The sequence below is a fragment of the Dermacentor andersoni genome, chromosome 5 (assembly GCF_023375885.2).
Source record: "Dermacentor andersoni chromosome 5, qqDerAnde1_hic_scaffold, whole genome shotgun sequence".
In the NCBI taxonomy this organism is placed as follows: domain Eukaryota; kingdom Metazoa; phylum Arthropoda; class Arachnida; order Ixodida; family Ixodidae; genus Dermacentor; species Dermacentor andersoni.
In genome coordinates, this window is record NC_092818.1 from 199,514,019 (window position 1) to 199,537,663 (window position 23,645).

General features: G+C 46.7%; 1 protein-coding gene and 1 long non-coding RNA gene across 2 annotated transcripts in view; one reads left to right on the forward strand and one right to left on the reverse strand.

The window, feature by feature from the left end:
• The window catches only part of LOC129385194 (uncharacterized), a 39,450-nt gene extending 24,214 nt beyond the window's left edge, over window positions 1-15,236 (reverse strand). Inside the window, exons 1-2 of the long non-coding RNA XR_008612795.2 lie at window positions 13,382-15,236; window positions 9,146-9,218 (exon numbers count right to left, since the gene is read on the reverse strand). This is a non-coding gene — a long non-coding RNA (uncharacterized lncRNA). The remainder of the gene's footprint in view (window positions 1-9,145; window positions 9,219-13,381) is intronic.
• On the forward strand, window positions 4,118-23,229 carry LOC126532354 (carboxypeptidase inhibitor-like). Its single transcript, XM_050180066.2, has 3 exons — window positions 4,118-4,243; window positions 20,458-20,574; window positions 22,954-23,229. The coding sequence occupies exons 1-3, from the start codon at window positions 4,201-4,203 to the stop codon at window positions 23,076-23,078; spliced, it is 285 nt and encodes a 94-aa protein (XP_050036023.1). The 5' UTR covers window positions 4,118-4,200; the 3' UTR covers window positions 23,079-23,229.
• Window positions 23,230-23,645: the final 416 nt, after the last annotated feature.

The following is a 23,645-nucleotide window of genomic DNA, read 5'->3' on the forward strand; positions in this document are numbered from 1 at the left end:
CACACGTCCATTTTCTTGCGAAATAAAGTGCACCTGACGATGGTGCCGCCGTACCAGACACAATTTGGCACCCTGTACCCCTCGAACGAGATCACCACGGTACCGGTGTTGATTCTTTTGGCGCCCAGCGCCGTGGGGTTTCTCGGGTTGACGAGTTCTTTGTCGATCACCGCGGTCCCGTCTGTAAGGGAGGCGCCTCGGATGACGCCCTTGCACGTGGAGGGGGAGGGGGGTGGGGGCCTCGTAAGCGCTCACCTCAAAGCGTTGACCGGCGACGGAGATGCCCTCGATGCCGATGTAGCATTCAGAGTTGTCCCTGTTGGGTGTGCTGATCACCATTATATATTGTTGAAAGTTGGGACACATCATGTCGGTATCCTCCGACGCCGAATCGAGCCCGGTAGCCTGTCATATGGCGTCGGCGTCTGCTGTAGGTCCGACCTTGCTGATACAGAGGCCTTCCCTGGGCCGCACAACGATCTTTGCCTCTTCCTTGGGCAGCGGAGGCATCCTGGCCCCTGAGATGATCTTGCTTTTAATGCCCGTACGGTCGGCGCGGCCCCGAGCGTTGGAACAGGTGTTAGGCTGAACGTCGATCGCATTGGCATTGCCCGCGTTTCTCATTCTCATTGAAGAACGTCTGGCGGCAACGAGCTGCCACCCGGAGTCTTTAGTGAAGTCCTTGGGAGCTAAAAACTCCCCTTCCACCTCACACTCCATCACAAAGATCGTGGAAAAGCCTCTGATGAGAAGAGACGGGCGAAGCCTCACCGCGCTAACCCTAACGTGGTTAGGCTCAGCGCACAATCACACGGTCGATAGTAAAACGGCAGCAAAAAAAAGTCCACCCACCCGTAAAAGTCGGGTATCGGCGTGTTCCTCTTGACTTCACGGATCCGAAAATGTAGAAAGTTCAGGGGCACACTTTCGAAAAACATCCGAAAGGTTGGCAAAATGCGGGAGGCGAGCGAACCACGTCACATGTGGCTCAAACCCATTAGCGGCTCGGCGTGGTAATCAATAAGTTATCCGATCGGAGGGTCAGACTTCTTGCAAGACATAACGAGCTGCAGTGTGAAGTAAACGTATTGCGCTGTAGGTCGATCTCCTCAACAACACATGCGAGCACCTAATGCACTACCTAAAGATACTTTCGTTCTTTCTTTTGCTTTTTCTTTTTCTTTCTTGCCGTCGCTTTCTCCCTTTCTTTCTTTCGTTTCTTCTTTCATATTCAGCCCTTGTATATTTGCTTGCTTACGGGGGGTACGAGCCATTCCAGATTGTTTCTTTTTTTTTTTTTTTCAGGTATGAACCATATTGCTGATGATATATTTTGTAACACTCGTCTACTTTTTTTTTATCACTGGACCAGACACCGCTTTTTTCTGGTATAAGCTATTGCAGCGAGCTGCTTAAGGCTTTCGCCTTAATATAGTAGTATCGCAAGTAGTAATAGCGCAATCGCAAAAGCGGTAACATAGAAATAGTTTGGAGAGCGGTCTTCTGTATAATTTATGTTTACTTACGCGGAAACAATGTAAGTTCTTCTGGAAAAGAAAAAAAAACGAACTTCATTAGTATTTTTTGCTAAGGTATACTAAGAGCAAGCTCTTTGCATGTGTCAATTCAGCTTGGCACAGGATGCCTTCGACCATGCAATGCATAATGTTCGCGTGTACTCGAAGGCACTACTTGGGCTCTCTAATGAGTTGGAACGAGCCCGGCCCGGGCCCATGGCTTCAAGCCCGAGCCCGGCCCTGCACCACCGAAAAACGCTTCGGGCAGCCCGGGCTCGTGCAGTACTCTACGCTGAACAGCGCATACGCGTAATCATTGAGACATTTGCCATTATTCAATGTGGTCCTTCATGCATCAGTTCACCATATATCCAGTTATTAGACAAGGAAATATCCTATCTGCAAATTTAGGACATCTCCGCCCACCTGCAAGCTCAACTTCTCATGTTTGTCACGCCATTTATGTCTCATTCATGCTTCTCTGCCTATGTATATTTCGCGCTCACACAATAAACGTATCTGTTGGAAGTCAGTGTCTGTGTTGTGTGCTCATTTCCGGTGTCCCGTTCTTGCGCTGTTTGATGAAGTGAGTATCACTTGTTTTTCTGCGTACAAGTGTGCTCAATAAAGAGCTAACTCACGCATTTGGCATTGTCTTATTTTTCACCGTCACGATATCGTGACAATATGCATGTCATACGTGAAGCGTTACGCAAAAACCTAGCTTACCTGAATGAATATTTTCGCTCGGTAATTTTCGGGCATATGTGCACCGTCTTAAACTGCATCCTAAATATTAAGCCTCCAGACAGGTCGGGCGAAATTATAACTTGTAACATTCCAGAGCAGAAGTCCTGGCAGAATCTTCAGCGGCGATAAACAGACGAGACCAGGAGTAAATAGAAGACGAGCGCCAAGTCTTGCACCTCTGAATACTCTTAACATAAACTCAAATATGAATATCCTGCAGTATGCGCGACCAACTACAGTTCGGCTTAAGAAAATGTCTTAAGCACTTTTGAATTTTTCCCTGTTTCCTCTGCTAGCAAAGGCAGGGCCCGCTACAGCCTGTGTCAGCATAGTTGCCACAACGTTGTTCAGAATATTATTACGGAATCCCGTGATTATCTCTTTCTTTAATCAAACGCGTGCTCCTTGTTCTGTAGAACGGGCCTGCGCGCATGCAGGAACGGTCTGCCAGCATCTACGAAGGAGCCTCAAATGGCGCTCTTATTCGTGTGCATGCTCTTGGCCCCGTTTGTATTGGGCCGCAGAATACTGTGCAACACGTGCTACCAACCACTTTATACCATGCATGATCGGGCTGGAAATAGGACATACTGGCGCCTTAGCCCGTCCGTACTCGAGACAAGCTTCTGCTGCAACTGCTGTCGCCCGATCAGCAGCGCGATCGTCCAAGTACCGCCACCTGTGGGTCTACCCGTCGGGCTATCGCTTCTGCAGCTTCGAACGCCCCAGTAGGCCTGGTAGTTCCGACTCCACGTTGTGCATCTGTGCATCATTATGCTGTCAAACATGGGCGAGCGCTGTGTGATCGTCGGTGTGGCGCTGGCTATTAACAACGATGATTCTTATGCGGTCTGGTTGGTTCGCGACTGCGACAGCGGGAAGAGCAGTGTTAAGGACAGTACGCGAAGTGGGTGACGAACAATGCCACACTTGTTTCTCACTCTCCTAACGTCCTGTTCTTAGCGCTGTTTTCCTGTTCCTACCACGACGGCTTCGACTCTTCTCGAGGCCGCGCTGGCGGTCGTCGAAGCGTTGTCGCCACCGATTCAGACATCCATTCAGCGAACGCGCCCTCGATCAAACCACGACGAGCTTCCTTCCAGCTCCCATAACAACTCGTTGTCTCCTGTATAAGTCTGCACCGTGTGCACTGTGTCATGGTTGTATAACAAAAAGAGCGCCGTGCCACTAATTGCACGCGTTTCCTCCCGCCTTCATATTTGATGTTATTACAAAACGCAACCGCTCTGTTGCCGCTCCACGTGCGCCAAAGTTTCATCGCTTTTTGCAAGCGCCAGCTGCGTGCTGGATAAGCGAGCAGTCACTTTCCTCGTTCGCGTTTAATGTGAAACCTTACGTCTACTATACCATATATATATATATATGTATATATATATATATATATATATATATATATATATATATACACCACAGCACTTCGCCCGCTTCCTTCTGTCTGTCCGGTCTCTTGCGCTATTATTCTATTTAACTTCACATCACGCACCAAGCAGCCCAAGAACTCTCTTGCCAGTTGGCATATTACAAACTTGTGTTGATTTTCAAATGGCAGCCCGTCACGGTTCACTTGCATTCGCGGCGCGCAACACCCCAATCACAAACTACACAAGGGTGCGCTTGTGTATCACGAAGGCTGCTGTCCTCTGCGAGGCCGGAAGGAAAAAAAAATATGGCGCAAGGGTAATGGAGACGGAGGCCACGGCTTCGACGGTTGCGCGATTTTTCCTTTCCAAGTCGCCGCCACGCGCGGAAACAAAACAACTCTCGCTCGCCCCTCCACAGGCCGCAGCACGTGGTCGGCACATCCTGTCGAAAGGGGAAAGAAAAACGCGCTGCGCACGATCGTGACGAGCATTCAAAAGGCGCCGCTCCGACTCGAAGCCAGCCGACGATCGAGCAAAAACTCCTGGCAGCCATGGCGGCCCCGCTCTTGGTCGTCTGCTTTGCCCTGGCACTAGGTGAGTCTCTGTGCGCGCCCTTTTCACGTGTCACAGTGTTCGGTCAATTATGCCTCGCGCTATGTTGGTGTGCTTAACACAAGGAGTTTGTTATGGCTACGTTCTCGGCCGGCTTTCCGTTAAAGCTGTAGCAGTATTTGCACAGGTGCCATACATTTGCACAGCGATATTATATCTATCTATCTATCTATCTATCTATCTATCTATCTATCTATCTATCTATCTATCTATCTATCTATCTATCTATCTATCTATCTATCTATCTATCTATCTATCTATCCGGCCCAATTTCCAAAAACGCTACTGTCTTTTTTTGTGTTTTGTGAGTACACATTTAGAAGGGTGATGGTTTGGGCTAGTTGGTTTGCCTGTCCGGCTTCACGTTGAGCCACACAGTCTAACATGAGCACACAATTACGGTTTACACATCCCGTCCCGATAGGAACGCGACCGCACCGGCCGGGAGTCGAAACCTGTGACCCCGCGTTGTAGCGGAGAATGCCATAGCTTTATTTTTTTATCATTATTAATTCGTTAACTTTCTTGGCGTACTTCACGAGCATTCCGGGGGCTATCCATGTATGTAATCTAACCGCTTTGCCGCCTACATCGGTCACTAGATAGTCTGTGGTTGAATGGTTAGCGCATCGGGGCTGTTGTGCTGAGGTAACAGGGTTCTAAACCAGCCATCAGATCAACTTGGGCCACGGAGTATGTACCCGGCATGGTTGCTTAGTGGCTATGGTGTTGGGCTGCTGAGTACGAGGTCGCGGGATCGAATTCCAGCCACGGCGGCCGCATTTCAATGGGGACGAAATGCGAAAACAACCGTGCACTTAGATTTAGGTGCACGTTAAAGAACCCCAGGTGGTCTGAATTCCCGGAGTCCCCCACGACAGTGTGCCTCTTAATCAGATCGTGGTTTTGGCACGTAATGCCCCATAATTTAATTTTTAACTGAGTGTGAGCCAATGTGTACGTGCCACTCTAGGAATCTTTCGCGCTTACGTGCATCACTGGGAATGTGCTGATGGGTGTGTGCCGTCCTTCAATGAACGTCTTTGGTGCCATATTGCACAACTAGGTATGAGCCAACGGGCACGTGCCACTCTATAGTGACGAAAAGTTCCGTTAGATTTCTCCGATGTGGGCAGAATCAAACCCACGTCACGAAGATTCCTCGAGGACAGGAACCCGACGCATTAGCAGGTTGTGCCACAAATGCACTGCGTAGGTGCCGCTTTTCAATGAACGCATTTCAGGCCAACGCTTTAGCTAGCCACGCCACGAGTGCACTGGGTGAGACATTGATTGAAGAGCGGCACATGGAAACTTGAGTCGCTGGGTATGTACCACTGAGTGTGCGGCAAGCGAGGGAACAATTGTCAGCGTTCTGGCGCGCCACGCTTCTCGTCTCGGAGGCAACGCGCGGACTACTCGGCAGCGCCTCTAGATGGCGCCGCGTGTCAGAAAGACGCGCGAGAGAAGAGTTTGGTTGCCGCATGACACGGTGCGCTATTCGTTTCGGATGCCACCCCAGTCTTCGTGGCGGCGGCGCTAGATGACGCCGAGTGTTCTTGGGGAAGTGCGAAAGAGGAGTCCCGCTGCAGCACACGCCTCATACATAACTCGTTTCAACGATGGCAAAACGTTGTGTCGCTGTATTGATTCAATGATGTCGCGTTACCGCCGACAGTCATGGTGAGATGTGTTGTGCCGCAATTTTTTTCTTTTGGTCGCCTACTTCAAGTAAGACATTGATCTCTGTGCGTACGACATTAAACAAACTTGGGCGCGATTTTGTACAACGCATGTAACACGTCTTCGAAGTGCTCATACTTCGTCAAGGCCTACGATGGTACGCTAGAGCGTTTCTATCCGACTTGCGGCGGCGGCACTTAATTCTGATTTTTATAGAGCTTTTGCAAACGCTTGCGTTCTGTGAGAGTTCCGTGTACAGAAGGTGAATATATTGTAACGCGGCGAGAAAAAAGAGGTTGAAGAGGAATATGACGACGGTTTCTGGGGTGCGTGGCAGAATTTCGACGGCTGTGTTCCCGATCGATCATCTCTGCTAGCATTCATCTGTAAATAAACACGCAATTATCCCTAACAGTTATGGTGGAGGTGCGAGGTAACCTCGTACCCGAACCGCTACGGCGTGCGTAGTAATCATATCGTGATACTGGCACGTAAAACCGCATAATTTATCATCCGCGAAAAAAAAGAAGGAAAGTAAGAGGCAGCGGTGCGCTACACTGGCTTTGGCACCTGAACCGGGACATAAAAAAATCACGCAGGAGCTCCTCTGGGAGTTAAGTATGCGTAAGCATTGTGCCACATGCTGATCTCCACGCAGCCTGGTGTCATTATGAATTTTATGAAACTTGATCAGGCCAGTACAAACGAAACCCCTGACGACACGAACTGGTGCGCTGACGGTGGCGCAAGGTGCATTGATTACGCAAGCGAAGTACTGCAGGTGGCGACGCTCGTTATAAGCCGATATCGCTCTTTAGGGCCTTATCCATCCGCGCCGAACCAATATGAACAATGACCAAACTTACTCAGCCGGCGACTGCGTATAGCACGACCGCGCGGACCGCATCTTGAAAGCGATCTGCAGAACGGGCCGAGTTCGGCGTGTGCTGAGAGCTCCGTGAGCGCTGTGTTCTCGCCGCTTCGTTCGCTTTGAAGCGACAGCGCGGAGGAGGTAAAGTCGCTCGCTGCTGCGGGCTTCAGCTTTTAGCGGTCTTCTTACATGACTGAGGGACGGGTGATTTTTTCGTTGGGTAAACATAGAAATGCTTACGCATTTTAAAAAAAAAGCGCTTCACGAGGCTGTGTAACGCAATCAACTTTAGATGGCACGTCTACCCATTCGAAAGTCATGTTTGCCTGACGCAGATTTGACATTCTTCGCTGTTTGGCCGGCCATCCGTTCACCTGACCCGCTTTTTGCCACTATCATTGGCGTCGAGCCACGAACACGCATGCGCGTAAGAAAAAAAAAATATGGAGGGTCCCTTTCATCACTTCTCTTTCTTTTTTTCCTTTTGCGGGCGTTATCTCTTACCGACACACAGCGATGTCTCGTTTACAAGCGTTGAGAAATGCCAGTGAAACTGAGGCACGACGTTGTTTCGACGTTCACTGCAGTGCGTAACTTTCATTTTCCGGTCGACTCAATAACTGATCCATATGGCTAAGAGCGTAAAACGCTTCCTGGATAATGTGCTCACGCAGCTTCGACATTAAGCAGCATAGCGCTTAGTAAATGTATTACAGCTTTATCTGTCTCGTCTCGAAGCAAGACGCGCGTCTCACTCGCTTTAGTTCGGTTGGTGTCGCGGCGGAGTAAAGCGGCTGATCTCTTTCAGTGGCTTCTTTGTTCGCTCTGCTATGTCAGACTATGACTTCTTTTCCTAATATATGTGTGCCACCTTAACGTTGCGTCAATGTATCCATGAACTGCTTCCTTTGCACACTGTGCGTTCTACTTCTATAGTAATTGCTTATTTTTTACAAGTGCATGCGAGCTTCCGTGAGCTGGTTACTCACAGCAAGAAATGGGCACATCGCTGAAGATGAGGACAGGAGAAGAAAGAGAACGCGAACCTTTAGTTCCAAAAAGTATTCATTGGCGATACACAGGACACAACTTGTCACGTGCGTCTTACTGGGTTAACTGAACACTAGCTTATATATAAGATCAAACGTCGTTGTCAAAGCCTGTGTAATCTAACGCGTGGTCTTCAAAAATTACGCACATTCCGGACTGTGGGAATCGATGCTATGTGAAGCTTTAATTTTGCAAGCAGCTGATTGTTCAATTCAATCCGCTTTATTTACCAGATAGCTCTGGCGGGCTACCTGAGCTAAAAATCTGCATACACAGCTCTACAGGAGCCCATGTCGCGGCTACGAGGCAGACACAGCAAACGTGCATGTCAGATGCAGAATTCAGCGGTACAATAACAAAGCCGATCCGAATAGATTTCGCTTTATTTCTTCAAATAGCTACCAAATAAGGTTCTTCGTAGAGTTACCAGATGTACAAACGTGTTTGCGTAAAGCAAGCGATTGTGTGTGTTATGCGAGCCTTTGTGTGACGACAGAAGCAACACGGTCTGCACCACGCCAATCTTGTTTTAAACTTTTCTCAGCTCGTTGCTCAATTTCCCTCCGCGGGCACGATCCACAGCCAGAGGGATGAGTGAGGGAGGTCAGAGAGGCGTCAGAGAGTGCTACCATCAATGAGAGAGGAGTGTTCGTTGACAGGATACAAAGCTCGGCGCCTGGTAACATCACCTCCACGCATCGCGGGTGGCGATTGCGTCCGCAGTATCGTGAAAGTATTGCCGTGTCGCCGGTCACGCCTCGCCCTTCTCTTCGCGAGTCGATAACGGCGCGAGCATCCACGTCGCGTAACCAGATGGCGTTTAACATCACTGCGTCAGGAGCGCCGGTGGGGGTGCCTGGCGTCAGTCAATGCTTGGAAAGCCGGCGGGCACTCGAGCATTAACAAGTGGCGTGGTGGTTTAAACGAGAACGCTATAAAACTATCTGTACCCTGAAATGTCATGGAGGAAGCAGGACCTTCAGAGGTGATTCAGTGAGCTCGGGATTGGGAGCGAGAACGCTTAAACAATCGCATTGCACATCGTCCTGTGAGCTCTTTTTTCTATTGCGGTGAAGGAGCGGTAAGACCCGTTCCGAGGCGGTGCTGTGTGTCGTCTGCTACGCGGAAGTGGCCGCACCATGCGGGGCCCGACGCGCTGCGAGTCTGGCCGCTCGCTGTGGCGCTGCGTGGCGCACGAGCGATGAGTGCGCGCGCACCCGGATCACGGTCAAAGGTTCGATCCCACTGCAACCCTAAAATGAGGCGAAATAGGAACTTACCTATACTTACGACGAAGTATGTACCGGGGATAAGCCAAAGAATGCTTCACATTAGAAGAGCCGGCTTTTTGTGCTGCAATTTAATAATAATAATAATAACTTCTTTATTTCCATCAGTGATGGAGGAGACTGTGGGTAAAAGTCGCTTTAGAGGCAAGCGACTTGACTAGAGCCCGCAGCCTCCTTTACAAGGCAAACAGCGATTCAACAGGAGACACATATATACATAGCAATTGACTATATGTGAAATATGGACAAAAAGTAAACGCAAGAACACAACTTATCTGAAAAACGTTTTTCAATTATTTAAGAAAGATTCAGTGACAAAATGTTCACGTAAAGTTCGTACACCAGTTATATAAATATCAAGACCTGATTTCAGAAACAAATTTAAAAGTGTTGGTAGTGTGTATGATATCTTTTGTGTAGAATAATTGGCACGCGGAGTGACCACCTTCCACTGTTCCGTGCACCTTGTGATGTAAGAATGTGTGTTCCTGGTGAGATTAGATAACTCATGAAGAAACGTTAAGCTCTCTTTTACCTCCCGTTTGAAAGCTTGACCTAACTTGTAATTAAAAGGTTAAAAACGGGTATTATATTTGCTATCTGAAATAAGTCTGATGTGTGGGCATTGTAAGGCAGGTTAAATAGTACTCGCAAAAATTTTTTCTGAAGTATATGTATCTTTTCTAGATTCGTATGTGATGTGGTACCCCACACGAGCAGACAATAATAAAGTGTAGAAAGAAATAGGGTGTTATAAATAAGAACCTTGATTCTGTAAGGTAAAAGAGGTCTCAGCCGCACCATCATGCCAACTACACGAGATAATTTGCCCAATACCGATTCTATGTGCATGTCCCAAAGCATATTTTGTGTGAAAATAACGCCAAGTATTTTAAAACTATTTACAATTTCTAGGTTTACATCGTCATAAACAAGGTTGATGGAACTGTTCATTTGCTTAGATTTGGGCCTAAAGATTATTGCTTTTGTTGTGTTTATATTGATTTGTAGACAGTTTTGTTTTGACCATACCTGAAGAATTTTCAGAGCAGTGTTAGCTTTATTCTCAAGGCTACTAGAGTCAGGTGACGAAAAAAATATACTGGCGTCGTCTGCGTACATTACGTATTTCGCATCTTTATAGATATTTACTAAGTCATTTATATATGTGATAAACAGGAACGGGCCAAGAATACTACCCTGAGGAACGCCTCTGGTGATATGCTTCAAATTTGAGCGGCTATTGTTTATTTCAACATATTGATAGAGATTGTCAAGATAAGATTTTATAAGGCTTCCACAGTGCCCTCGAATACCATAGATTTCAAGCTTATCAAGTAGAACCGAGTGAAGGATGCAATCAAATGCTTTAGTAAAATCAATATAAATACCAAGGACAATGTTTTTAATTTCAAATTGCGATAAAATAAATTCTTTTTGATGGAGTAGTGCTAATTCTGTAGACCGTCGTTTTCTAAATCCAAACTGGGCTGGAGAAATTAGGCTGTGCTTGTCAAAAAACTTCCAAACCTGCATTAGTATTAGTTTTTCTAGACCCTTCGAAAAAACAGGTAATATAGAAATGGGTCTATAATTTTTAGTATCATTAACGTCACCTTTCTTGAACAATACAGACACTCTGGCTATTTGCATCCGTTTAGGAAAGATAGCGCTTGACAAAGACAAATTAAAGATATAGGTAATGTACGGGGAAATGATATCAAGCACATACTTGATAGGGCGAACCTGCATGCCTTCTGCGTCGCAACTCGAGCTATTTTTTAGTGAAAGGAAAACTGATGTCACCTCTTGCTCAGTAAAGGGATGAAGAAAGAGTGAAGATGAATTTCTGCTCGGCATAAATTCAGTAATGTCAGACGATGCACTACCACTAGAAAAGTTTACAAGGTAATCATTAAAAACATTTGCAAGAGCACTTCCCGATACTTCGTTTCCACCAAGTATTAAAGTTTGTATTCGCGGAGCCGATTTTCGACGATTTAAGACATCATTTAACTTTTTCCATAAGGTATCAGGTTTGTTCAAACAACCCTCGAATTCTGCATGAAAATAGGACTTCCTATGGGATTTTAGTTCCTTATTTAGCTTGTTTCTATACGACTTGTATTCCTTTAATATACCTGGATCCTTAGTCTTGACGAACTTGTGATAGAGCGCGTTTTTATAATTAGTACGTTTTAGCAATTCGGGAGTTATCCACGGCTTCCGTAATTTTTTACCGAGCCTGAGCTTTTTTTCTGGAAAATGGCTCTTATATATTCGAGAGACTTCATCAATAAGCTTGCCATACGCGATTTCGACGTTATCTATTTCTAAAGTTTGTCTAAGGTCGCACCGTAGAAGTTCGTCTCTGAAGCTATCTAGACGTGTTTGAGTAATACTTTGACATAAGATATACTCATGCTTCCTGTTTTTTTTTTAAAGTTGTGTTTTCTTAGAAAAAGAAATACTGGAAGGTGATCACTAAGATCGTGTGACATCACCCCGGCAGTAGCATTTTCAGTGTCAGCATTTGTAATGAGCAAGTCCAACAATGTTTCACTTTCGGATGTAATCCTTGTTGGCGTACGGATTAAATTTTCATAACCATTTGAAGCTAAAATATTTAACATAGTCTTTTGTGGTACAGAAGTGGTCAGCATGTCGATATTGAAATCACCAGCGGACACCAAGTAATTGCTATTTTCTGCAGAAAAAGACAGCAGCTGTTCATAAAAAGAAAGGAACTGAAGAACATTTCCATTTGGAGGCCTGTAGCAAACAGAAGATATGTACTCATTCGCACGAACTGTTACCATTTCAAAATCTTCGCAACAAACGCAAAAGTCGGGAAGCAATTCACAATTTACAGGTTCTTTCAACAACAGCAAAACACCGCCGCCACGGCGGTTCGTTCGGTTCACACAAAACGATTGATAATGTCTAAACTTAGGCACGTCACGACCATCTCTGCACCAAGTTTCACTGAGCATTACAGCATCAAACAAAAAATGAAAATCATTGATAAAGTCATCGATATCTGTCTCTTTGTTATAGAGCGAACGAACATTAAGGTGAAGACACTTCAATGAACCAGCATGTTGATTTGAGACAAGATTATCTACCTCATGCGGAAAGAAGGGACTATCAGTAGCCATCTTTAAGCGGGAATGATCAACTTCAGTACGCTCACAAGAGAGCAGGCTCAGGAAGGAAAGTCTGATCTGTGACGCACTACTATGACAGAGTCGCCCTCGGTCTTTCGCAGCAAGATCTTTCCATTCCTGTGCCACACGAATTTGTAACCATTCACTTTCGCCCAGTCTTTAGCCTCTCGAAGCAGTTGTCGGTTGTAACTGGTCATGTTTTCCTGAAAGAACACCTTGGATTTCTTTTCCCTCAGCTTTGAGCGGCTGTCCAGCCACTGATCTCGAACAGATTGCCTGAGATACCTCACAATTATACCAGGAATGTGGCCGGCTTTGCATGGAAGGCGGTGAATGGCAGTGACATCGGTTTCACTGAGTACAGGGACCTCAATCAATGTGGCAAGAGAATTCACTTTCTCAAGCAAATTTTCATTGTCAACTGCACTAACACCGTGAATTTCTAGGTTGAACCTGCGGTTTCTCCATTCCAGCTCATTAAGATCCGCCTCTAACTTCTTTGTCGCATCGCCACTAGCGTGAGAGCTTTGTTCAAGGTGTTCAAGCCGTTTCCAGATTTCTTTCGTGTCCTTTTCTTGCGCGGCCAATCGTGCCAACATCTCGTCATACTTATCAGACATTAGTTGTACCGACCGCTCAATGCCTGGCACAGTCTCTTTGAGCGGCAACAACTCATCCAACTTTTGACTTATGTCCGCTAAAAACGACCTTATATCAGTTAGTTCATCAACTGACGACTTCCCGCTTGAGCCTTCGCTATCTTTTTCTGCGACTCTGCATGCAGAGCAAGTCCACTTTTGTTTAGCCGATTCAGATTTTTTCTTATATTGTTTATCTGATAAGCCAGCACATTGTCCCAATGTGGAAGAGCCCCTTACATTCGCCACATGACACAGACATTTCATCTGAGCTAACAGCTTCATTGCATGAGGAACAGGTGCCTACAGTTGCCATGGGAACAGGATACGGAAACACAGGGAAGCAGACTCGAGTGGCAGCAGCGGTAGAGTAGACAACATGAAATGAACTAAAGAGCGAATGTTACAAGGCGTGGACTAACCTGCGTAGAACAGGGGAATGTAAGCCAATGTGCCAGGGTCGCTACCGCTGCTGCCAAAGTGTCGTTGTCTTCCACGTCGGCGGCTTTTAGAGCGAGGAATCGGGACGGCAGTGGCACCCGGTGGCAGAAATCGTCGACGCTATCAGCTGTAGATAGCAGCCAGGCTGAGGAATCCGCACGTGTAGGTAACACGGGAACGATGCAGCACCAAAGACGAAAAGGGTAGGTAGCGCCACAAAGACTACCGCCGGAGACACAAGGGCCGTCGAAGAATCTGCGTAGAACAGGGGAATGTAAGCCAATGTGCCAGGGTCGCTACCGCTGCTGCCAAAGTGTCGTCTTCCACGTCGGCGGCTTTTATAGCGAGGAATCGGGACGGCAGTGGCACCCGGTGGCAGAAATCGTCGACGCTATCAGCTGTAGATAGCAGCCAGGCTGAGGAATCCGCACGTGTAGGTAACACGGGAACGATGCAGCACCAAAGACGAAAAGGGTAGGTAGCGCCACAAAGACTACCGCCGGAGACACAAGGGCCGTCGAAGAATCTGCGTAGAACAGGGGAATGTAAGCCAATGTGCCAGGGTCGCTACCGCTGCTGCCAAAGTGTCGTCTTCCACGTCGGCGGCTTTTATAGCGAGGAATCGGGACGGCAGTGGCACCCGGTGGCAGAAATCGTCGACGCTATCAGCTGTAGATAGCAGCCAGGCTGAGGAATCCGCACGTGTAGGTAACACGGGAACGATGCAGCACCAAAGACGAAAAGGGTAGGTAGCGCCACAAAGACTACCGCCGGAGACACAAGGGCCGTCGAAGAATCTGCGTAGAACAGGGGAATGTAAGCCAATGTGCCAGGGTCGCTACCGCTGCTGCCAAAGTGTCGTCTTCCACGTCGGCGGCTTTTATAGCGAGGAATCGGGACGGCAGTGGCACCCGGTGGCAGAAATCGTCGACGCTATCAGCTGTAGATAGCAGCCAGGCTGAGGAATCCGCACGTGTAGGTAACACGGGAACGATGCAGCACCAAAGACGAAAAGGGTAGGTAGCGCCACAAAGACTACCGCCGGAGACACAAGGGCCGTCGAAGAATCTGCGTAGAACAGGGGAATGTAAGCCAATGTGCCAGGGTCGCTACCGCTGCTGCCAAAGTGTCAATCAACCAATCAATCAATCAATGTCAATCAACCAATCAATCAATTTTATTAACGTGCCCAGGAACAACCAGTTGGTCTTGCTACTGGCGCACGTGAGAGAAGGCATATAGTATACACACAAAGCCGGTCAAGCGTCCCCCGCGTTTGGCTGGATACAAGAAATAGGTTCATTATATAACATACATATAGCATAAGACAGAATAACAATATACAAGATACAAAAAAAACATTGATTGAAATTTTTTGGAGGACATGGAGACACCAAGGCATAAGGTAACTGTTTCATGGACCAAGTAATACGTACATCAACAAACACGAAGGAAGAGTACACATGTTACACGGGTAATTATTTACCATACAACATTCAAACAGAACATGGACGTTTCTAGAATAGGTTGTGAAGTGTATTCGAGCGCTGCTGGGAAAGTGGGCAAATATTTCCGAAATATGTCAAGTTGCTGCGAGTTCCTCGCCTTCCTCGCAAGGAATCCTTGCCAAAGTATTCTTTGCGACGCCAGAAGTAGATACGTGAAAATGTCTAGACACCCTATAGCTACCGACACTTTGCTTGTTTATCGGGTGACCGCGTTGTCTCACCGTGTAACGAATGTTATCGCTCAGCGCAGGACGCGCCTGCATGTATCGGAAGTTTCTCGAATGTTATTGATGGTTCTATCCGCTGTCAGTTGTCACCGAACCTCGTGTACTCGTATAACATTTGTAACTACTTTCTGGAAGACACGCGGGCGCCAGCGATTACTCCGGAACCTTCGATGACTCATCTATAAAAGCCGACGTGCTTGACCCGCTGACCAGATTTTCGATCATCGCCGACTGTGTTCGCCGCTATCGCCATTCTGTGAGTGTAGCGTGCTGTTGAAGGCCACAGGCTCGCCCAATAAAACACAAGTTTCGTCAATCATAGTTTTGCTGCTTTCTTCACCGTCACAACTACGTGACACTATTATTCCTGGAATTTTGATACTAACGTTATTCAATATTTCTGTGCAATCAATGAGACCATAAGAAAATTAAGTCCGTTTCGGTGCTTCTGTAGTCGAGATGCGTTGTGCTTCGGCTATTTCGGCTATTTCGAACGCCTGTCGACCCCCACGACGGGAAGGCACATTATGAACACGCTCGGCATAACGTACCACAACCAGCACGGCCAGAAAATGCAAATCTCCAACAAAATCAGAGAGACCATTACGGTGGCAACCATCCCAAGAAACGTGCGCCCCGATTACAACCGAGGTAGAAGAAAGGCAAGAGCCGAGGCTCTGCTCCGTTCATTCGGCAGGGAGAGAAACGCGCGCTTTGTCGACGCAGCCGAATATGCGAACGGCCAAACATACACCGCCGTAGTCATAGACGCAGAGTCAAAAATCAGAAGCACATGCAGTGTATACACCAAACACTCGAAAATAGCGCAGGAAGTAGCGATTGCGCTGGCCCTCACAGAGCAGGAATGCGAAGTCGTACTAAGTGACTCGCAAACGGCAGTAAAGAATTATGCCAAAGGCCGAATTTCCAAGGAAGCCCTGTCCATTCTGGCCAAAGCGGGCAGATCCAAAACCGCGAGCTCGAGGATCATATGGTTCCCCGCGCACGTCACCACGGAAGGCGACGCGCTCCCGAACCTAAACGAGACGGCGCACCGGACGGCGCGAGACATGACCCGCCGCGCCGAACAGGGAAACGCCTCTCGCACGATAGCGAACGCTTCTCGAGCACAACGGGACAGGCTCACCAGATACAACGACATAACCAGTGCATATTTGAACGCCAGAAGGATATACCCACCGCCGAGTCCGAAATTGAACAGGAGTCAGGCCGTCGCCTGGTGACAACTCCAGACGAACACCTTCCCTAATCAATTCCGTCTGAAACGTATCTTCTCAGATAAGCATCAGGACGACACGTGCAAATTGTGCCAGGAAGGACCAGCAACACTCAAACACATGCTGTGGGAGTGCAATGTAGTTATAGGAGGGATGGCAGTTACTCCGGAGACTCTGTCGTCGAGGTGGGCCGACGCTCTGCGCAGCTCAGACCTCGGAATCCAGATGTGGGCAGTCCAGCAAGCCCGTGAGGCGGCGTTGAGGCAGGGCCTTGACGTTCCCCCGTGGGAGACCTGAGCCCGGGTCGCGTTAAACCTTGCCGGACGTACAAGAAAGTTGTATCCATCCATCCATCCATCCATCCATCCATCCATCCATCCATCCATTCTGTAGTCGAGGCAATAATCAATCAATAAATCAATAATAATAATAATAATAATAATAATAATAATAATAATAATAATAACAATAAAGAGCACGCATATATGGCCAGGGTTGAACCAACAAAAATTACAGGGTCTCTTAAGATCTCCCTTAAGAGGCGAACGGCGAAAGCCTACTCTTCCTCCTCTTATCATTCGTCTCTTTCTGTTTGCCTCTTCTCTTTCTCTTCTTTCTTTTAGTCGTTACTGTTCACTACAAAGCATTATTAGTCATTTGTAATTCATTGTGGTCATTACAAGCCGTCGTTAGACATATTGGCCATTTCATAGTCATGGTAGTCATTTCAAGTCATTAGTAGTCATTGTAGTCATTAATACTCATTTCTGGACATTTCTAGTCATTTCTAATCAATTTTGGTCATTACAAGACGTCGTTAGACATACTCGTCATTTCGGAATTATTAGTAGTCATTACAAGTCATTAGTAGTTAGTAGTCGTTATTAGTCATTACTAGTTAACTAGTTAACCTCTACCAATCTCTATTATAACGTTATCATTCACTAACTGTCACTATTAATCATTTTTCTTTCATCTGTCTCCTTATGGTGTGATGACGCTTCGGCGGACACCCCGACGGTCAGGTCTGCTGACACAAACTTCACCACGAGCCTAGAAAGGCTTTCGCCTTAAGAGGAAGCATGATCTTGGATTGTAGCGCGAAGTCACATGGATAGAGACTGGAAGCAGACAGTAGACAGTTTCACTTTAGGGGACGGAAGCTGCTTGAGCGCGCAAGAACTAGGGGCCACGGTAGTGCGCCACGATACTGCGCATGCGCCGTACCGTCGCCCCTAGTTTTTGCGTACGCAAGCCACTTGTGTCCGCTAAACTAAAACTTTCTAGTGTCACTTCGTGCTACAATCCAAGATCATGTTACCGTACCAACTCGCCCAACTTTCTATCCTTTTGCATTAAGAGGAAGCTTTAGCTCGGGCCCAACTGCGACGCGGCCTATTCAAATATATGTAAAACGCAAAAACGCTTTCCAATCGGCTACTGGACCGATCGTAATGGATTTTTTTGCATTTGAGAGAGAAAGGTAAATTATAGTGACTGTTGGAAGCGGAATTATGATTTGAGGCCTGAATTTTGTTACAAGAATTTTCAAAAATTCGGAAGTTCGGAAAAAAATAGCACGAAGTTTACAAATTCATAGCTCTACATCAGAAACAGATATCGCGGTTCTGTAAACGGCAGCCTTTAGATCTTTCAAAGAGGACAAATTGTATATGTCAATTTACATCTTACGCGAATTTGTTACGTTGTGTACAAGGGTTCTGCAAAAGCTGTATTCCCATATTGCAGAATTTTTTTCAGATTTTAGTGTAACATATCAATTTTGTCCGCTTTAGATGTACTATGAGATGCAGTTCACAGAATTGTGCTATCGTTTTTCCTTGCCGAGTTAGATAGTCATAAACTTGATAGTTTGGTTTGCTGGAAATTTTCGATTTTTGCCAATTTTTAATAAAAAATTGACGACCTAAATAACATATTCGGAACCAACAGCCACTAGATTTTAAATTTTTCTTTTAAATGCATCAAGCCTCGTCAAATTTGGTGCAGTGGTTGCCGAGAAAAACGAGTTCTCCTTTTACGTGTATTTAGATAGGGGCACCCGAGTTAAAGCTTCCTTTTAATAATGCGTTTGCAGGCCGAGCAGCGTCCCAACCACAGCAATGCGGCTGCTTTGAATGAATGAACGAATTCTCGCATTGTCTGCTGACGGGGTTGTTAGTCAAGCACATCTCATGCATCATATAGGGCGCCCCAGCTAACGTTAGCTAAGCTGTTTAACGAAAAGAAAATTTTTTATGACATGGGGCAAGATACGATTTTAAGACCTCCGATGTTCGGTCGTCACTCCTATAGCGACCGTAGGTCTTATGGTTGTATCTTGCACCGGCTTTAATCGTGTTTTTATGTTTCGTTGAACAGCTTGGCTAACGGACACAAGGTATACTAGACCCTATAGTGCCTGCAAAGCAACTTTGGGCTGCCATGTAGCCACCGCCTCTACTTGTTTCGACTGTGAGTCAAACCAAAAGAAAAGAAAACTTCGTAGCAGCGCTAGCGAACCCGCTGCAGTAAGAAACGCTTGCAATCGGGGAAGGTGATTGTGTGGATTTTGCCGTTTTGTGCTTTGTTTTCGCTTTTTCTTGGCTTTGTTGAGGGATTTCACAAATAAACCATGCCAGTTGACACTCGGGGCTTATCCTTGTCGGTGATTATCCTGTCATATGGGCTGCTTTCACGCTGTAGTCCCAACTCCGCCTAATAACCCTACGACTGCTTATGTTCTGACTCTTTAGACTTCTTGCCATAAGAAAAGTAAACTCTGAAGCACCGTCTCAAGTATGTAGCCTATGAAGGAAAATAACCACTAATAGGCTGAAATATGTGCTCGCATTTCCGTCCAGTAAGATTGTGACGCTGTCGTTAGTGTGTGCGGAGAATGGCGCTTGCTGCTGTTCACTAACGCCATCTTGCGCCATACTACATACCAACTTCCTTTCTTTCTTTCTTTCTTTCTTTCTTTCTTTCTTTCTTTCTTTCTTTCTTTCTTTCTGCCCGATCTTCCTCAGAAACCAAGCTGAAAGAGAAACCTGTTGTGAACTGGTTATGAAGCCACGTCTTGCGAAAGTGATCCTCCTATTACTTCTAGGCCTAGACGACACATGTTTCATGCGTTGTGCGGTGTGCAGAAACAAGATAACACGCCAAGGACGGCCTGAATTACGAAAGAGCAACTATGCAAGCGAGATACAAATTAATTGGCAGGCGGTAGTGTGACATACATGACTGCACTGACGACGCGTAGACAGCGGAAGCCGATAACTGGGCGACGTCGTATAGAGTGTTTGTGAGAGAAAAAGAGATAGAACGAGGACGTTCGCGACATCACCAAGGTCGCTGAAAACGTTCGGATAGTGCAGAACTATTGTTGCTTATCTCAGAGCAGTACACTGCCACGCTAGAATTCTCGCCTCTGGAGGCACTCGTCTGGAAACTTTTTGGCAAAAATGTGCAGACCTCGCAACTCTAAGTAACAATGGTACAGTGCGTGGATTCTTCGATGGTTGTTAGGCAAGATACGTAAATATTACAAACTCTTTTTATTATGATGGCTTCCACCAAATCATGTTATTTCCACGCATGTGCATATTGTAGCGATAGCAAGATTGGTTATCAACCGAGGGTACTGTAAACATTGAAGTGGAAGCGCTGTCGGGCATCAGGTATGTACACACGACGACGTAGTATAAAACACGAAATAAGGCAACAAAACCCTCAAGCGTCTTGCTGAGTTTCCACACTCGCCAATGTGCGCGCATATATATATATATATATATATATATATATATAATGAAGGAAGTGTGCTTATGTACTGCGTTTAGGAACCGGGCACCTAGTAACGCCACATCACCCCTCAAATTTTTGAAAATGTGGAAATGGCGTTAGAGCACAACGACCACGTGGGGGGAGCATACAATTGACACATTTGCACCGGGTATCATAGCATATGCGCTGTCCTCAATAGGTTACCCGTCCTCTTTTTCTGCAATGTATCCATTTCATTAATCACCCCCGCAATTTCATGTTTTCACTCAAAATATCGCCTTTCTTTATCCGCGTGAAGCATTCAGCCAGGCCAACGACTGCGTTTCAAGGGGTTTCGGCTGTCTTCCGCAATCCGACTGCCCGCAGGAGGCTCGCCTGAGCTACCAAGGCTGCTCGACCGTCTGCTGTGACTTGTGTAAGTACACTTCACCGTCAGTATTCTGAAGTATTATCCTGAATATTTAAAGCAGCTCCTCTGAAATCAAATAAAACGGGTATGGTGGTATGTGTCCGCGGAAGGGAATTATTGCCTGATAACTATGGTGCACAAAAAATTTTTACCGCATGCTATTGTTTATATTTATTTATTATAGTACGCATCGCGCCTGTGTGGAATTACAGTGGCAAGGTAACAAAGGGAGCTCAAAACACTACAAAAGGAGGTGCAACGTTAAAAGGAAGCGCATGCAAATGGAACAGTGAACAAAAAAAGAAAGCTTAACATGTAACTAAGAACACGACACTCAGATTACACAACTACAAGCCGGCACCACCGAATCAAATTATAATGAAGCGAAAAATGCATCATTAGAAACATTGCAAACGACATGTTGCGGCAATCCATTCCAGTCACGGATCGTTTTCGAGAAGAAAGATATTCTAAAAACATCAGTCGTACATTGCAATTTTTGAAGCGAAAGCATCAAATGTCCCATTCAACGAGAAAGCCGGCGTCTTGAGCACGGCACCTAAACTCTCATTGGCTGCGACGCCGCATCACGTGCGCGAGGGAGCACAGCGGGTGCAAAACAAAACTTGCTGCCGCGTCCAGCAGGTGTTGCGTGAGGGCATCGCCGCGAAGCCACGTCCCTCTCGCAGACCTGTGTTGTCCGTGCGTTCCTTGCCCGCACAAGCTCTTGCCTGCGTTCGAACTTCGCCTCGCTAATCGCTGTAAAGAAATGAACGTATATGAAAACAGAATATATTCAAGAGGGAAAACGTTGGCGGTAGTGAGTTTCGAAACTAAGACCCCACGCTCAGAAACCGAGTGTCTTACCCACTGGGCGAAACCGTTGGCCAACCGTCTCAACGCGCTCGCTTGCCAAGGAGGTGTTCATAACTCGAGGGACCGTTCGGCGGCCTTCAGTTGTACATTAGTGCTTTCGCGCTCACAACTCATAAGAAGTGCTTAGGTGTCCTCAGATTTTTTTTTTTACTTTATGAATGTGGTAAAGGCGTGCGGAAGTATATAGTCTGGTTTTAACAGGTATCTACGCGGTGCAAAAGTGAGGGTACAAAGCAAAATATGCGCTATAGTGCTGCCAATATAATTCGAGTTTACGTAGCCTAGGCATCGAGCAGGCTGAGTATAAAGCCCGCGAGAACTTTACGTGATATAGTAAGAATCGCATATAATAACCGACTAGCACTTTGGGACATAAGGCGGCGCGACGACACAGCCATGCTAGATGAAAGACGTGTATGGAAACATGTTACAGGCGCCACTAGCGACTTCTTTTGTTAGGTGTTGTTAGTGTAGGCTGCGTGTGCGGCACAGAAACAAGTCACGTGACCTACTAACGACTTCTTTTGTTCAATGTTGTTAGTAACATCTTTGACGTTTGCTTGTCTTTCAATGTCGCCGTGTCCCTGCGAGCTGCACTATGTCGCAAAGTGTCAGCCAGTTATTTTATCCGATTCCTAGTGTAGCTCGTAAACGCCTTGTGTGCTTTATACTAAGCCTGCCCGATGAATAAACTACGCACGTCACAAGCACTCCACAAATTAAGTCTCCCAATGCGGACGCAAAGGTGACTCAGCTTGCAAGGAGCCGAGAAAACGAGTGGGACACCGTGCTTGGTTGCAACCAAGCACGGTTTCCCACTCGTTTTCTCGGCTCCCTGCAAGCTGAGTCACATTTGCGCCCGCATTGGGAGACTTCACGCCAGAAAGAAGCAAGGTGGCTGTGGCGTGAAACACAAGAACCCCCATGTAGATTGCCAAGTTGGCGTTATTTATCAGATTCCCCTGACATGCGGCCAAGCCTACATAGTCCAGACGGGCCGTTGTTTGAACGTGCGAATCTTAGAACACGAAAGGTCAAATAAAAAACCGGGAGCAACGTCATTTACCCATGCATTGCCTAGATCATAAATGCAGGCCTCTGCTCAACCAGATTAAGATCCTGCCTAGTGCAGTAACGAAAAAGCACGGGAACTTCTAGAGGCATATTATATAAGAAAGAAGGGACTAGCATGCATCAGTGACACATCGGTCATGCTTTACAATAGGGAGGCACGTTTCCTAGATAGTATGATTAGCTGAGCCATGCCATTGGTTTTTTCTGAATTTGTGTTTTTTCTCTTCTTTTCTGCTGCTGATACCCTGATGCGCCTGCGCTGGCATGATTTGATATTTAAGTGTTTCCCTCGAATAAACGTCAGTTGTTAGTTTGCGCCTGTCCTGCCTTCTTCTTTGTGATCGTCTACAAAGCGCATCCAATCTTTCCAAATGAAGTTGTTCTGTTTCTTGTTATTTATTTATTCATTTATTTTTTACTGCGCGCGTGGTACAGCGAAAGTAACCGGCTGCAAGGGCAAGGGAGGCGAGTGCAACCCGCTCAACCGCATCTGCAAGGAGCTGGAAAGTGAAAGCTCATCCTGCCCCAGGGACCAGAAATGCTGCGTATGGCTCCAATAACGAAGCCTCGTCTCCCACGGCACCCAGCTCTTCGTGCTCTCGGGTTGCTAGGGGCGCAGCCTACAACGTCGTCGTTATGGTCATTCGATCGCAAGACTCTTAAAACGAGTTACGAATAAAGGTGACGAATAAAAATTATATATGAGATGAATGGAACGGTGGCTCCTCAGCTCCTTGCTCGAGATCGGCTGGCATTCCGGAAATGCAGTGCACCGAGAGCCGTGACCGCGAGTAAAGGTTAAATGATATCACCATACATGGACATACGAGTTTCTCCTCTTTCACCACGAGAAAGATATGACTAATCTACTCGGACGTCTGAGATGCGCCGTCAGGAACGATCTGCATAGGACCTCTCACAAGTCTTGCTTCTCAGCAATGTGGTCGATACAGAGAAGGTGCACTAGGAGCCCGCGCTCTCCGAAACATGCCAGCACGTCTACGCTGACGAATCTGAGCGTGCAGCAGGCTTAGTCTACGGGCATTATCATTTTGTAGAGGTTTGGAATTCGTGGTTGTTTCCTCGCCCAGTTATTTTTGATACTATATACATGCAGTTCGCAACAA

Coding starts and splice junctions, on each gene's coding strand:
- LOC126532354 (XM_050180066.2), top strand. CDS start 4,201: ATGGCGGCCCCGCTCTTGGTCGTCTGCTTTGCCCTGGCACTAG. Junction 4,244..20,457: donor CTGCTTTGCCCTGGCACTAG/GTGAGTCTCTGT, acceptor ATCCGCGTGAAG/CATTCAGCCAGGCCAACGAC. Junction 20,575..22,953: donor GACCGTCTGCTGTGACTTGT/GTAAGTACACTT, acceptor CGCGTGGTACAG/CGAAAGTAACCGGCTGCAAG.